Source organism: Equus quagga, chromosome 3, assembly GCF_021613505.1.
Source record: "Equus quagga isolate Etosha38 chromosome 3, UCLA_HA_Equagga_1.0, whole genome shotgun sequence".
Classification (NCBI taxonomy): Eukaryota; Metazoa; Chordata; class Mammalia; order Perissodactyla; family Equidae; genus Equus; species Equus quagga.
The window spans coordinates 89,883,550-89,898,926 of NC_060269.1; the positions used below are offsets into that span (position 1 = coordinate 89,883,550).

The 15,377-nt window shown below is 39.8% G+C and overlaps 1 protein-coding gene across 1 annotated transcript in view; it reads left to right on the plus strand.

Annotated features, from left to right (window-relative positions):
- The window catches only part of HPSE (heparanase), a 32,041-nt gene that overhangs the window by 10,565 nt on the left and 6,099 nt on the right, over positions 1 to 15,377 (plus strand). The window contains exons 2-10 of the mRNA XM_046655611.1: positions 945 to 1,090; positions 2,820 to 2,945; positions 7,564 to 7,737; positions 9,035 to 9,203; positions 9,503 to 9,550; positions 10,034 to 10,127; positions 10,656 to 10,762; positions 11,863 to 11,977; positions 14,964 to 15,082. Coding sequence (XP_046511567.1) covers positions 945 to 1,090; positions 2,820 to 2,945; positions 7,564 to 7,737; positions 9,035 to 9,203; positions 9,503 to 9,550; positions 10,034 to 10,127; positions 10,656 to 10,762; positions 11,863 to 11,977; positions 14,964 to 15,082 — 1,098 coding nt within the window. The remainder of the gene's footprint in view (positions 1 to 944; positions 1,091 to 2,819; positions 2,946 to 7,563; positions 7,738 to 9,034; positions 9,204 to 9,502; positions 9,551 to 10,033; positions 10,128 to 10,655; positions 10,763 to 11,862; positions 11,978 to 14,963; positions 15,083 to 15,377) is intronic.

Genomic DNA, 15,377 nt, shown 5'->3' on the forward strand with positions numbered 1-15,377 from the left:
ACTATACAGAGTTAAGCAGGAGCACATCTTAAAATTGTAGGTCAGGTCTTGAATTCCTAGGATGTTAAGAAGTATTGGCAATTAAGTAGTCCTCCTGGAATGATTTTCTTGTTTGAAATAAACCCACATGGAAACCGATTAATTGAGCCATTCCAAGAACTGCACAGCATTGGTTTTATGTGTTTTAAGATCATTGCAGAGAGCTGTGTGGCCAGAATCACACGTGTGAGGTTTCAGAAATGTGTGGCAGGTGTCCCTTTGCCTAGGTCTTCTGTTTTCTTAGTTTTATTTACTTAAATAATCATGGCATCTTTCCGGGAAAGGATTATAAATCATTCTAATTCCATCCTATAGCCTTTGTTACCATTCTGAGCACATAATGAGCCTTATCAGGAGCACTTCTGGCTTGATGAGCTATGCGTTTAGAATTGCTCAAACTGGAGGTGTCAGTGATAGAAATGAGAATCTTAGGTAATTCTAAGTCATTTAAATTTAAAAGGATGGCTTTCATTGGGAGGGGAGGAGGAATCCTAAATCATTTTTAACTTCTCTGGGAACATAAATTTTTGAAGACAATCTATTTTTCAAAGAAACAGAGTCATCTTTCCCATAGTTTCTACTCTTGTGCCTCTTTTCCTCCATTGAGCATAAAAGGTTTTGAGTTTCTTGAAGTCCTTGAATACTATCCTACTTGTCAAGTTAGACTCTCAGCTCTTGCTGGAATTAGGGCTCCAAGTTGCCTTCAGGTGCCTAGAAGAGCAATGGTGCAATTACAGAAAGATTCAGAGTCAGAGATTCCCCCATTATAGCAGTATGACTTCTCCTTCGGAGGCCTGTACGGCTAGACAGTAAGAAATGGCGCTGCCGAGAGAGAAGGGAATAAACATGTTTGATCGGATTGTCTTGGAAAAATCGTTTTAATGCCTTGCTTGTCTTCCTAACAGTTCTCCAAAGCTTCGCACTTTGGCTAGAGGCTTGTCTCCTGCGTACCTGAGATTTGGTGGCACCAAGACGGACTTTCTAATTTTTGATCCCAAGAAGGAATCAACCTTTGAAGAGAGAAGTTACTGGCAATCTCAAGTCAACCAGGGTGACAATTTTCAAAGATTAACCATATATTTTAGTTAACTTAAGTCAGTCCCGAGCCTTCTCCGGGCAGTGGTGCTGCTCAGGTCTAACAGTCAATGAGAGCTTACGGCCCGATGACTCGTGGAGGCACCTTCACAAAAGGAGGACCCAGAGGGCAGGTTTCCTCCCCCTGATGTTTTCATGAACTGAGACCTCACAACGAAAGGTGTGCTGGGCATAACTGAGAGTTAATTGTGCTGTAACTGGAGCAATGCTTGTAGCTGAAAAACAGAGCAACTTAGAGGGAGCATGTGGGTAGAAATGCATCAAACTGAAGAGGGTATTTCCAGCTGAAGACGCAGCAATGGACTGAAGCCCGTTTATCCTGGTAATAGACTGTGGATGAAAGGTGTAAGGGCATGTGGAAATATGCTCTGCTTCTAAGAATGGATTTAAGACTTGGTTTATTGGGCAGTGGGTCTCAAACTTCATTGACCATGCACAGAGACCTGGGGTGAGTTTGAATATTTGGATTCCTGGGCTCCGACCTTAGATTATGAGTTTAGCCAGCTCCTCAGGTGATTCTGAGACTGGAAGTCTGTGGCTTCACCTGAGAGACCCGGCCTAGCGAGCTACGAGGATTTGCCTTGTGTCTTTCAAAAGTGCTATACAGACATCAAATGGAAGTTAAATCGTTATTTTAGCAATTATTAAAAATATCGTACACATCATTGAATTATAAACATGTATGTATAATGTATATATTAATGAATAACATTGCCTATTTCCCTTCTGTTTATTTTCTTCAGTTAGGAAAAGTTTAGAACAGTTAATCAGTAATTGGGCCAAAACTGATAGAACGGTAATTAGAAAAAACGAAGAAAAGCAGGAGCGTTCCCTTGGAAGAACACGCTGGAATAGTTTATGCATAGGCTTGGCCCTTTCTCGCCAGCCATATGCCTTCAAAAGTTCTCACAAGTTTAGGCAGGAAACTGTCCTTTGCTCATCAATTTGTTTCCTCCTGTTGGGGGAGGCCGGCCACTGGGCTTAGCCAAGTGCCTCTGAAACGTCCTTTGTGAGCAGAGAGATGGATGAGGCTCCGGCTGCCAGAAAGCCAGAATGTGCAGCTTCCCAGAAAGGAAGTCACTGGCGGGTCAGCCAGCCCTGGCAACAAGCGCCCGGCGGCCCTGCTGCCTTGTGATAAAGAAGCACAGTCTGCCTGACAGGATAGTGGCAGATTTTTCCAAGTGCACATGCTGTGGTCTCCGAAGCTTTGATGATACCAAATTTGGAGGGAAAAAAGTCAACATTTCCTGTCCTACCGTTATGGCAAGAGGAAATTACCACAAAGCAGATATATATATATAGTAAAACAAATTTCTATGTATTTTGAAAGTGAACCTTAAGAGAATTGAGCTCTGTTTTCTTCAGTGGAGTTTTCTAGTAATTTCAAGTTTCTGAGGAGACTTCTAAATTGTCAAATAACTTGAAGTTATGTCCAGTGTATCTGTATCCAGTATATGTTCAGTGCTCCTTAGGAAACCTGCCCTTTGGTTGTTTTTTTGTGGTGAAGGGTTAGCCAGCAAATTTGACATGTCTAGCAGAATATATCTTTCTCTGATGTCATACCTCATAACCGGAAACTTAGTTATCTTGCTTTAGTCACATAAAGAGCTAACTAAATAAATATATGGGATTTCAACCTTATCACTGTGAAAACAGATTCTCTAAATTATTTCTTCAATTTGCAGACATTTGCAAATCTGGATCCATCCCTTCTGATGTGGAGAAGAGGTTACAGTTGGAATGGCCCTTCCAGGAGCAATTGCTACTCAGAAGTCAATATCAGAAAAAGTTCAAGAACAGCACCTATTCAAGTAAGAAATGCAAGGCGCCTTGCAGGTGTCCCAGCCCCAAAATATTTGGATAGCTTGAACTTGGGCTTGAATCTAGCAAACCTTACATCAGTTGTGTGAAGCTGCAGAACATTCGCGCGTGATCGAGAGTTAATGGGAAATCTTGAACCCAAAACTTACGTTTTTTTCTTTTCTTCACCTGACTTTGCCTACTAGCCACAGAGTGAAATATAGAAATCATTCATGAGCTAATAATGACCTTTACTGCTCTGAAGAACTAGGAAGTCAAGGAAGACGTGGATACATTCCTGGTGTAAAAGTAAAATGCAAAAAGTATAAAGAGTGAAATGTGAAAAGCTTTCACTTCATTGTCCCTTCAGTCTCCCCTCCCAGAAATAAGCCCTGGTCTGAGGTGGTGGATCATTAGGCAGGAGAATCTTGGGTCATACCATACAGTCTTGGCCATCAAGCAGTTTTCTCCTTTTCTTTCCTCTGTAGCTTTGCAAACAGAGGACTAGCTCAACTAACCAGGAATTTAATCTGTATTTAACTACGAAATATATTTTTATCTGAAAGTTAGTGTTTTATGCCCAATTAAGGGATGATGTTGCTCCAGATCTCAGTTAAGGAAATAACCTGCTCAGATACTCTACAACTGTCTTTTGACTTTTGAAAAATAAATTATCTGGAAGTTCATTTGGGTTAGTCAATATTTTTAAAGATTTTTTTATTTTTTTCCTTTTTCTCCTCAAAGCCTCCCAGTACATAGTTGTATATTCTTAGTTGTGGGTCCTTCTAGTCGTGGCATGTGGGACGCCACCTCAGCATGGCCTGATGAGTGGTGCCATGTCTACACCCAGGATTCGAACTGACGAAACCCTGGGCCGCCGCAGCGGAGTGCGTGAACTTAATCACTCGGCCATGGGGCCAGCCCCGGTTAGTCAATATTTTTAAAGGACATTATTTAAAGTAAATTATTTATCTTTACAAGATTTTACTCTACAATATCAGGATTTCAGTGTAGCTGATGGATTTTTAATTTATAAGATACGGAAAAAATGTGACATATAAGAAATCGGAAAATAGCTTATATGCTAATAGATATTGTGGTCCTCTAAATTATTTTTTGCATTTTAAGCAGGGGGCAGGAAGAACTACTCCAACACTTTAATAATGTGACTATAGTTGAATGGAGTTTGGCATAATGCAGGGCCATCTCAGATCCCATTAAAGGAATGACAGAAGTACAAGACACCCACAGCAATAAGGTCTCATTTGTAATAAATCTTTATGATACTGGCCTGCTAAGAGAAGACCACATGGTATTAAGTAACCTATAGATTCCCACTTTTTTTGTCATGTTAAACATTATACCAGTTTAACTTCAATTTTTCTAAAAAGAGGTTTGCTACCTCACGTGATCTTTCTGCAACCCAAAATGGTAGGTTTCCAACATTTTTCCTGCCTCTGGGGCTTGGATCTTCCAAGTTCCTACACCTGGGGAAAGTTCTTTTGCTAACTATTTAGCTGGGTCCGTAAACTCCAGCCACCCTGTTGGCAATGCTAAAACGTATGAGAAATACAGATATTTTATTTGTATTGGGGAATATTTGACTTCTGGTTTGAAATTTTCTATTTTCATCTCCATGCTTTGGAAACATAGATCGGAATCTACTGTGTTTCATCTGGGCACCTCCTCATTAGAGTGACCAGCATCTCAGACGCAGAGAGGTGTTTCCACACGTTGTTCCATATCCATGGCTGAGGCTGGGAATGCTGGAGTAACTTGGGGTGGCATCCTATGATGGAAGAGATAGCAAAAATCTGTACAGCAAGGACACGTTAATTGCTTAGTTAGTGGCCTGTACCCTTGAAACAGATGTCCTAGAAGATAGAGGTATGTTTTCAAAGGACAGGACCCAGTGGTTGGTGTGTTTCACTTCAGTAGAAGATAACAAAACCATTTGTCATAAGAATATAAGCTGACACGGTAAACCTGTTTGGGCAGGAAAAGGAAGCAATGTTACAGATGTAATTCTGGGTGTGACTGCAGAATGGCCTCCTTTATTAAAATAATCAGATTCAATGACCTAATTCTTTGCTGTCCTTCCCCAACTCTGTTCCTCATCACTCTGCCAACACCCACTCCCACGCTGGATGCTGGACACACTTACATAAACGTACATGGTATAACGCCAGGGAGAGTCAGTGCCAGCTTTTAATGTCATTTAATTTGTCTTCATCCCAGGGATCTTCCCACTCTTTCATACAGTATGATATAAGAGATTGGGTAATCATTGGGTATTGGATAATTAGCTGTGAGTTTTCTTCCTGTTCTCGTTTTGAGGAGCAAGTAGGCTGGGTGGGTTTTGTTTTTTTTTTAAAGTGGATTTGAACTCAGTAATATATAGCCTTTATTCAGGGGGCTCTTACTGTTTATGTTATAGGTGGGTGTATAATAAAATTTAAAGCTACATAAATTCCAAGTACATTTGGAAAAATGAAGAAATAGAGAAAGAGTAAAGTAGAGTGGAAGAAATACTCTAAAATGCAGACATTCCAGGTGTTTTGAAATACCTTTGTAAAGGGGCCAGGCAGTAACAGGGCTTTATATCTGTAAAGGTTTGTCATGGTTTATAAAGGGTTTTCACAGGCATGTGACAGTGCTAGTTCCAGGACCGTAGATCTGCAGCTGAGGCTCCTGCAGGGTAAAAGGGTCACCCCTGGTCTGTAAGTGGGAGAGTGGGGTCTGGAGCTCAGGTCCTAGGATTCCTGATCCAGGACACTTTCTACATGATTTTATAATATATACGCCTAAAATATAGCCACAACTAAGGCAGTCAAGTCACCCCTTTATAGCAGGCTCCAGTAATGGCACTGCCACCAAATTACTATGTGATACTGGGCAGAACGGTTCATTTCTTTGGGTGTCAGTTTCCTCATAGAAAAACGAGGGTGGACGTCTGGGGAGGACTCAATAATCTCAAAGGATCTCTGTTGTCCCAACTGTGGCTCAAGATTCAGTGGAGTGCTGGGCTGCAGGACTCCGAGCTTTTCAAACTCTGACGTCTGTGGCTCCTTGATGATAGGCAGGAGTTTTGTGGAAGCAGGTGACATAGCAAACGTCAGAAGCACCTACAACAGCTTGCTAGAGTTGTTTCTTCCCCCAGCCTTGGGTAGCAATATTGAATCTGGAGCTTCACTGCTTTGGAGATCCCAGTAATTCCGGCTGAAGACTCAGAAACAGAACAAAAATAAAGCCACTTTTAAGGCGAAAGGGTGTAAGTTTGTTTTACGGTAGGAGAGTTCAAGGGGGAATTTCTGTTTAACAAACGACTCTAAATATATGCAAAAATCGCAAAGACTTATTATGTGTATGGTAACTGATTTAAAGATGACACTCAAGATTACATTGTTGCCACTCTCAAAAAGTGATTATAGACTAGCTAAGAGTTTAAAAAGCTGAGTTCAAAAGTTCCCAAATTTTTATGGCACTTCAGTGATACAGTAATTTTTTTCACAGTATACCTAGCCCAAAAGAAATATCTGAGTCTTGATCATTAAGTTCTTATTAGTTATTAGGTCCAAACAACCAAATAGTAGTAGTTGTGGTCATGTCGATGGATGTTGATGTGTTTCCCCGTTTCCCCTGCAAATTTAAAAGATCCTGCGATGGCGCTGTGAGCAGGATTGCCCAGTTAAGTCTGAATTTCAGATAAACAATTTTTTGTTTACTGAAATTATTTCTCAAACATTGCCTAGAATGCACACTAGAAATTATTCATTATTTGTCTGAAGTTCAAATTTAACTAGATATCCTGTATTTTTATTTGCTGAATCTAACAACCGTGTCAGTGAATTCACTGTGTCTCCCTAGGGTGTCTTGGCCCATAATTTCAAAACCACAGCCCTATAGCCCTAGGCCAAGTTTTTTGTTGTTGTTGTTATTCTGTTTGTTTTTTTTGATGAGGAAGACTGTCCCTGAGCTAACATCCGTGCCAATCTTCCTTTGTATGTGGGACGTGCCACTTCGTGGCTTCATGAGCCGTATCTAGGTCTGCACCTGGGATCTGAACCCATAAACCCAGGGCAGCCAAAGCAGAACATGCAAACTTAACCATTATACCACTGGGCCAGCCCCTTTAGGCCAATTTTTTAATGTAAAATTCTACTTATTTTAAATTGATAAATCATATACTTGAATTTTTCAAAAGTTTGTTTTAAACTTAGCATAATATTTGTGCCTGAGTTTGTGAGTAGAGACATTTAGATTATGAAGCGTGGGGTTTATGGTGACCAACGACAAGACAGTCTGGCCTGTGCTCGTTGAGCACTGAGCCATACAACATAGTTTCCCCAATCACCTGAGGTCACTTGAACGAAATCTGAGCGCCGGACCAAAGCTTCTGGTACCATCCATGGGACTTGATTCAACAGCTGAATCAAATGAAGTCACATTGACTTTTGTTTAATTTGTCAGTACACTTTTTTGTGTCTTATTCGTAATTATAGTCACTCATTAGGCCTGGAATTCTTTGATTTAACAACAGAAATGGTAACTCATTATGAAGAGCAAATCCGGAGGCCTTCATCACGGTGGTGCCAACCTAACCATTAAATTGTGACATTTTTCTTTTAGGAAGCTCAGTGGATATGCTGTATACTTTTGCGAATTGCTCCGGCCTGGACTTGATCTTCGGTCTAAATGCATTGCTGCGAACAGCAGATTTGCGCTGGAACAGTTCCAACGCTCAGCTGCTCCTGGACTACTGCTCTTCCAGGAGTTATAACATTTCTTGGGAACTGGGCAACGGTAAGTGCCCCTGGGAACATTTCATTAATAAGGAGATTCCCCTTTGGCATTGTTTGTTCCTATTTATGACATTCTTTTTAATATTAGCAAATATACTTCTGTCTTGGCACATTTGTGCCAGTGTTCAACAATGCAACTTTTGGGATTGCTTATGGCGGAAAATTCCTTTATATGTCCCAGAGGCTATTGCTAATCTTAGTTTATGTTACCTTTGAGCTGAGAACAGCTAGTTGGAACCAGCAATTTCCACAGCTCCCAGGCAGGTTCCCTTGAGATTTCTAGAGTCACTTAAACCTATTATGCTTTGCAGGCTGGGCTCAGCACAACTGTAAAGCAGGCAGTTTGCTTTTACCCTTCCGTTCCTTTCTCTGTTTCTCAACTTGTCAATTAATCTCAGCACCCCCACCCCAGCCCGCATCCCAACCTCTGTGATCTGCTCAAGCTAGAAGTTCCCAGTACAGAATCCTACTTGGGTCAAGCTCCTGATTGTCTCCTTCTTTACTCTTTTTTTGCAAGGAATTTGTACATTCTAACTAAATTGCTAGTGATTAGCCAGATTCCCATGCACATCCTCACTCGCATTCAACTTTCCTACAGCGACCATATGAATAACAGGTCATTTGAACACATTCTTACCCACCTTTATGTATCCCTCCCTCCCTACTTCTCTACCCTACCCATCCCCAGCTCCTTCCACTCTTCAGAGTAAGATAAACAGTGATGACGCCATGTTTCCCTCTTCCTTGGGCCCCAATTTGCAAAGAGCTCTGGTTTCCAGGGTGAAGGAGAAGGAAGCAGGGAAGAGCTTTACAAGGTGTGTTTGGGAAGCAGAGTGGACACTTCATGGGCCTCCCTCCCATCTCTTCAGCTTTGTTACTTCCAGGCTCACTTGCATATAATTTGGGAATAAACATTCTAAATAAAGCTTTTCATGCTGGTGTAGAAACTGATTTTTAAAAGTCTTGCCTCCACCCAATTTTTTTCTTTTTTTAAAGTAAATCAGATTATTAAATACTGGATACAGACTACAGACTATTTCCAAAATATCTATTGGTTTAATATCTCCATTATTAACTTTACATTGTTTTCATATCCCCTCACACCTCAATTATATAATTTAAATTTTTGTTTCTCTAGAATATATTCTTTGTAATTAGGGGTTTTATTTTTATTGATTTTGGATTCTAGGTTTTTATAATTTGGAAATGTTTTGTGGCTTTTATATGCTGCTAGTATGTTTGCTTTTAAATAAAAAAATTCTAGGCAAATGATTATTTCAAGAATTGCTGTTTTCCAGAACCTAACAGTTTCCGGAAGAAGGCCGGTATTTTCATCGATGGATTGCAGTTAGGAGAAGATTTTATTGAGTTGCGTAAACTTCTAGGAAAATTCACTTTCAAAAATGCAAAACTCTATGGTCCTGATGTTGGCCAGCCTCGAGGAAAGACTGTTAAGATGCTGAAGAGGTAAGAGCTGGGAGAAGCAGAACCACTTTTCTTAAAAATAAATTTCTCTCTGGGGGAGAATCCTCAATAGTCCACATGTTATTAAAACAATTTACTGCGTGACCGGATGGTTTACCAAAAGAGGAAGCGTTAACTGGCTCAGAATACCAAGGATTTGGGGACACAGGGCACCTATGATAAATTTGTGCCAGAATTAGGAAGTTTTGTGTTTGCCTGATTCTAAAGTAGTGACCAGCTGATTTCTGGGGAATGTATCGTGCATATGAGGATTATGATAACATAGTGGATTTTTTTTCTAGTTTCCTGAAGGCTGGGGGAGGAGTGATTGACTCAGTCACATGGCATCAGTGAGTATGTCGCCTGCTCTTAAATTAAGAGAATAATCCTAGCTTTACTTATACTTACTTTTCGAAAAATTATTTCCATTTAACTGCTGATTGATTTCGTAGTTCAAATAAGAAACAGATAGGGTCTCAAGCAGCACTGTGCTAGAGTTTTAATATTAATAAAACAAAGATTTAAGCTTATTTTAAATAACATGGTGGGTTCTACAAAATCAAGCCGTGCTATCATTTAACTCATGGAAGAGACGAGTAGCTAAAACTGACCAGCTTGCCAAAGAATGGGTGACCCACAATGCCTGCACTTGTGACCATGTCCTCTCGAGACAGAGCAGCTGATCCCCTTCCATCTTGGGCCCTCCTTAGTAGAACTTCCACCTTTTTTTTATGACAGGGGAGTGGGAAGAGGTAGAAAGGAGGGCAAGGTTGGCCAATTAACTTAAAAGTAAAGGTTGGTATTTTTTCCTGAATATTTTCTGAATAATTTAGCTACTACTTGAATGGACGAATTGCTACCAAAGAAGATTTTCTAAACCCTGATGTGTTGGACACTTTCAGTTCATCTGTGCAAAAAGTTTTCCAGGTAATAGTCTTTTCTTCTGTTTAATGTAAAACCAGAGTCTTTATTTTGTAGCCTAGCTAGTTCTAAATTTTATATCTATATATCTAAATTGTATCCAAAATATATATATTGTAGATATAAATTTATATCTAGATATAAATTATATCTTAAATATACATATATTTTATATATATATATATATATAAACTGATGTGTTTTTCTACTTTTAGAGAACAGGCGCTAAGTCTTATTCACTGTCATCCCCCCTTGGCATCAGATCATGCATATCGATCAAAGATTAAAAATACTTTCAATAGCCTTTTGGTAGCATTAACTCTGATAGGCCATAAGAATGGGATTATTTACATTCCTTCCATACCTAGTATTTCAATAAAAGTAAATTGGCCAAGACCTAAATGACCGTGAACATATTTGTAACTATATTGGATGGATGAGTCTGGGAATACAAGGCTTTGAATGTTGTTAATCTTCAGCACCCTAATTGGTCAACTCGTTTGCAATTACCATGGAGACTTTCCTGTTCCGTAGGTTGTTGAGGAGACCAGACCCCACAAGAAGGTTTGGTTAGGAGAAACAAGCTCTGCGTACGGGGGTGGCGCACCCTTGCTGTCCAACTCCTTTGCGGCTGGCTTTATGTGAGTGAAGTACACTCGCCTCAGGGCCCAGATGACAGCATTCTCCTATCCTTCCATTCAGTTGAAGTAGCTCGTCAGCCAAAAATTTGAGCAAAGATAGTTTCTGTGGCTGACCCTCTAAATTCATGCCAGATTTTGCAAGAAAATGATTTACTGGAGCTTGTTGGACATCTTTAACGTGTGTTCCAAATTAATCATTGTGTGAATGAATTGCTTTAGAAGTTTTGTTACTTAATTATGGCCCATAAATATGCCACCGATGGCTTCCTCTAAAGAAGTATGCTGTAAACGAGCGCATCCAGAGCCTTGACTCTGAGAAGGATGCTTAGTATATACAGCTCTATTTATATTCCCGGGAAGTTTAGAGCCTGAAGTATGAGGTCACACCAGAGGGCCTTCCAATGAATTTGAAGATTTACTAAATTACCTCATTATTCAACCACCACAAACCTGACTGCTTTAAACTACTAGTTTACTTATGTTCCATAACTCCATTAACACTTTCAATCTATAGTTCTTTATCCTCACGTTGAGACTTATTCTCTTTCCTCTCCTACCCTCATCCTTATAAGTTCAGAAGAAAGCACAAATCCTGTATGCTCCTAGGGGCATGAGGAGTAGAAAAAGAACGGAGATGTTTGTTTTGCAATTCACTAAAGGTGGGAAGGGGAGGTGTCCATAAAAGTCTAGGTGTGATTCTGCTTATTTCATATTTTACTACTGCTGACCACAAGCACACTTTTCTTTCGACCTCACATGGGGCTGGGGGGGAGGGGCAGTGGGGCATCCTAGCGGGTGGAGAAGAATTGCTTATAAGAGTGGGCATTTGTCTGCTCTGCTTTCTAGAGGTTGTCTTACCCTGGAAGGGACTCCTACAGCATGTTAATGGTCTTCTAGGATTTGTTATGGTGCTGCAGTATGGGAAATGTGAGGGGAAAGGGAGTCGCCATCTCATTCGAATGACATTTATAATTAACATTGCTTTTCTGGTTTCCTGTCAATTCCTCCCACATAGTTGAATAAATCAGAATAGTGTATAATTAGAATTGAGTTATTTTGTTTTCCAAACCTGAAGAAAGCTGGGCCTCACTCTGTTCCAGGTGGCTGGATAAATTGGGCCTATCGGCCAGAATGGGCATAGAAGTGGTGATGAGGCAGGTGTTCTTCGGAGCCGGGAACTACCACTTGGTGGATGACAACTTTGAACCTTTACCTGTAAGTGGCCATTATTGTCCTGTTTCTGTGAACAGAGTCGAGGATACTCAGGGCCCCTGTGTTAACCTCCTTTGAGCAGTCACTCCTCTCAATAGTCAAACCATGGAGCGATAAACTGGAAGAAACCTTCGAGATCATCCAGTCTAACATTTTTGTCTCTCGAGAGAAGAAGCCAAGACCCAGGAATAACTTTGTCAGTGCCATTTGGGACACGGTGTGGGGTTTTTTTTTTAAAAGGGGTAATTTGAAATTTTATGATTCAAATTTTACAAGATAAACTTGGATCAAAAAATGTTTTACAAACTAAATCAAAGTTAAAATTGCCCTCAGTATCCAAAGCTTCAAAACTTTTTTATGTCATGAAATCATAATTTATTTAACTTTAAGATAAGCCAGTACCATGTATTCATTCAAAAATCTCACTCTAAGAATTTGCTATTTTGTTAATAATCTACAAGATATTTATGAATAAAGTCTTATTTCCCCCCACCTCCAACTGCATCTGGTGCTAAACTAGGAAATTTAACCTTTCTATCCACAAAGCTACCTGGAAGCTATATATGTCTAAAAGTTGGGATAGTTTTGATATAGCCCTGAGAAGTATGACCTTGGTTTTTATAGTCCAAAATGGCATTTTAGGATATCCATTTTCTAAGAAAAAGTTGTAGGGTAATTATTTGAATATTGTAGGAAAGCTAAGAAAGTTTGCAAAAAGCACATGCCAAAAATATAAGCTAGGCTTTTGTGGTTTGTAGATAGATTTCCCAACAAAATTGCTTTTAATCTATAGTGGTCCAAGCTCACGGGGCACACTGTTCATAACTTTCAGAAAATTCTTTTTTTTTTCCAAAGATTTTATTTTTCCTTTTTCTCCCCAAAGCCCCCCGATACATAGTTGTGTATTTTTAGTTGTGGGTCCTTCTAGTTGTGGCATGTGGGATGCCGCCCCAGCATGGCCTGATGAGTGGTGCCATGTCTGCGCCCAGGTTTTGAACCGGCGAAAGCCTGGGCCGCTGAAGCGGAGCATGGGAACTAACCACTTGGCCATGGGGCCGGCCACCAGAAAATTCTTATAAAAATGACATTACACAAAATGGAATCTATCTTCTCCAATGATCCTATGAGTCGTCTATACAGAGTTAAATCAAACATGATAATTTTGTTAGACAAATATTGAAAATCTACTGCTGGCCCTTTCTTAAATGGACCTCAAACAAGGAAGGTAAATAAATAGTTTCTACAAATTCACTTTGATTACAATGTCTAGAAATTAGCCATCTTATCCTACCACTCTTCATGAATAGTACCAGCTATTTATTATGTTATCTAAATCTTCTCAGTGCCCCAACATAAACCTTTGGCTTAAGAACCCTGTGTATGTGCACTAAATATACTTTTTCCTCAAGGTCACAGTCAGTTAGAAAAACTTGAAAGAGTAGGGGAATAAGCCTTAAACCCATCGTATATGGCTGTTTTCTTATTTGATTTGCACAACAATCCTGGAAGGTGGCAAGGTGGGTCTCTTCGGTCCGTTTTTCAGATGAGGAAGTTCAAACTGAGACGAGGTTGCGTGATCTGCTGGAGGTCACGTCGTCGTCCCGTATTGCTCTAAAGAATCCCATACAAATCCTGGCTCAGGCCTGCGTGCTTCCTGCCCTCCCAGTTACTGAACCACACTAGAGTCACGTCTCCTCTGAAAACATTTGATTCTGCTCCTGGCTCCAGTGAAAAGTTTGAATTTAAGGAGAGAAACAAAACCTGTTTGCCTGTCAAGCCTACCTTACCTCTGCGCAAGAAGGAGAGTTGGAGTATATATTGAGAATGTTTAAAAAACAACCAACCAACTTTTTATTATGGAAAATTTCAAGGTAGAGAGAAAAGTATATGAATCCCCAGTCTCGTTTAATCCATAACCCTACCCACTCCTCACCCCCTCCTACTGGGTTACTTTGAAGCAAATCCCAAATGTATCACTTTATCCGTAAGTTCTTTAGTATGTATCTCCTTCATAAAGACATGACAAGATATGATTATCATACTTTAAAATATTAACAATAATTCTTCACTATCACCACATATTTAGTCAGTGTTTCACATTTTCCTTATTTAATAGTTGATTTGTTCGCATCAGAATCCAAACAAGGCTTATATGTTGCATTTGATATATCTCTTAAGTCTGTTCCTCTTTACGTCCCACCCACCCTCTTTTTTTCCCCCTTGGAATTTATTAATTAAAGAAACCAAGTAATTTGTTCTATAGTGTTTCCCACATTCTGGATTTTGCTAAATTTATTCCTGTGGTGTCATTTAGCATGTTCTTCTGTCCCTTGTATTTTCTATAAACTGGTAGTTAGACCTACGGCTTTGAGCTTGTTTCAATTTTTGGATTTTCATTTTGTTTCACAAGAATTCTTCAGAGGTGATGTTGTGTGCTTCCATCAAGAGACACACAATGACTGGTTGTCTCTCTTTTTTTTGACCTTGATAGCAAGTGATGATTGTTGCCTAATCCATTACATTATGGCAGTGGTGGGGGAGGAGGCAGGTGAAGGTTTTAAAGGATATTATTTTAGTCTCTTAAACAGGTAGAAGTTTTGTTTTTAAAACTTGCCTGTGTGTGTGTGTGTGTGTGTGTGTATCTAAAAGTTTTGCTTTGAGCTTTACTTTGAATTCTTGGATGATAGACAACAAAGAATATTTACACTCTCTCTGAGCAATGAGTTGCATTCTTGAGCTATATCTCCCAGCAGGCATGGCCCTCTGAATTGTGGAAACATAGTCCTCCAGTGACAAAGAGCAGCAAACAAGATATCCCCCTCAGATTCATGGTGGTAACACGGACCGAAAGATGAGTCCTCTTTAAATACCTCTAGGATAACAGTCACACTCTTCGTAGGTTAGCTGTTCGCCTGATGCTGTTTTTGTTAAATAAAAAAATAAGTAAAGATCTATTTTTGTCCCTCCTCTCCCCAACCACCACAACTAGGACTATTGGCTCTCTCTTCTGTTCAAGAAACTGGTGGGCACCAAGGTGTTAGTGGCAAATGTGAAAAGTCCAGAGACAAGCAAACTTCGAGTATACCTTCATTGCACAAACATCAACCAGTAAGTGTGTAAGACACTCTTTACCAATCAACAAGTTTGACTTAGTAAGCATATAACTTACTACTCTAATACCCCGTTGTCCTCTGTCCATACAGCGGGTCTAAGGTATAGCATTGTTCTCTATTTTGTTTGTATTCGTAATAATATGGGTGCCAGTCTAGCTAAAAAAAATAGCTTACATATAGGCATTTGCAGACCAGGAAAGATTAGTACAATGATTTTAATTGTCATAATTCATAACAGAAATATATCCCAAGTTTAAAGAAATAAATAATAGTACAAATTTAAGAATATA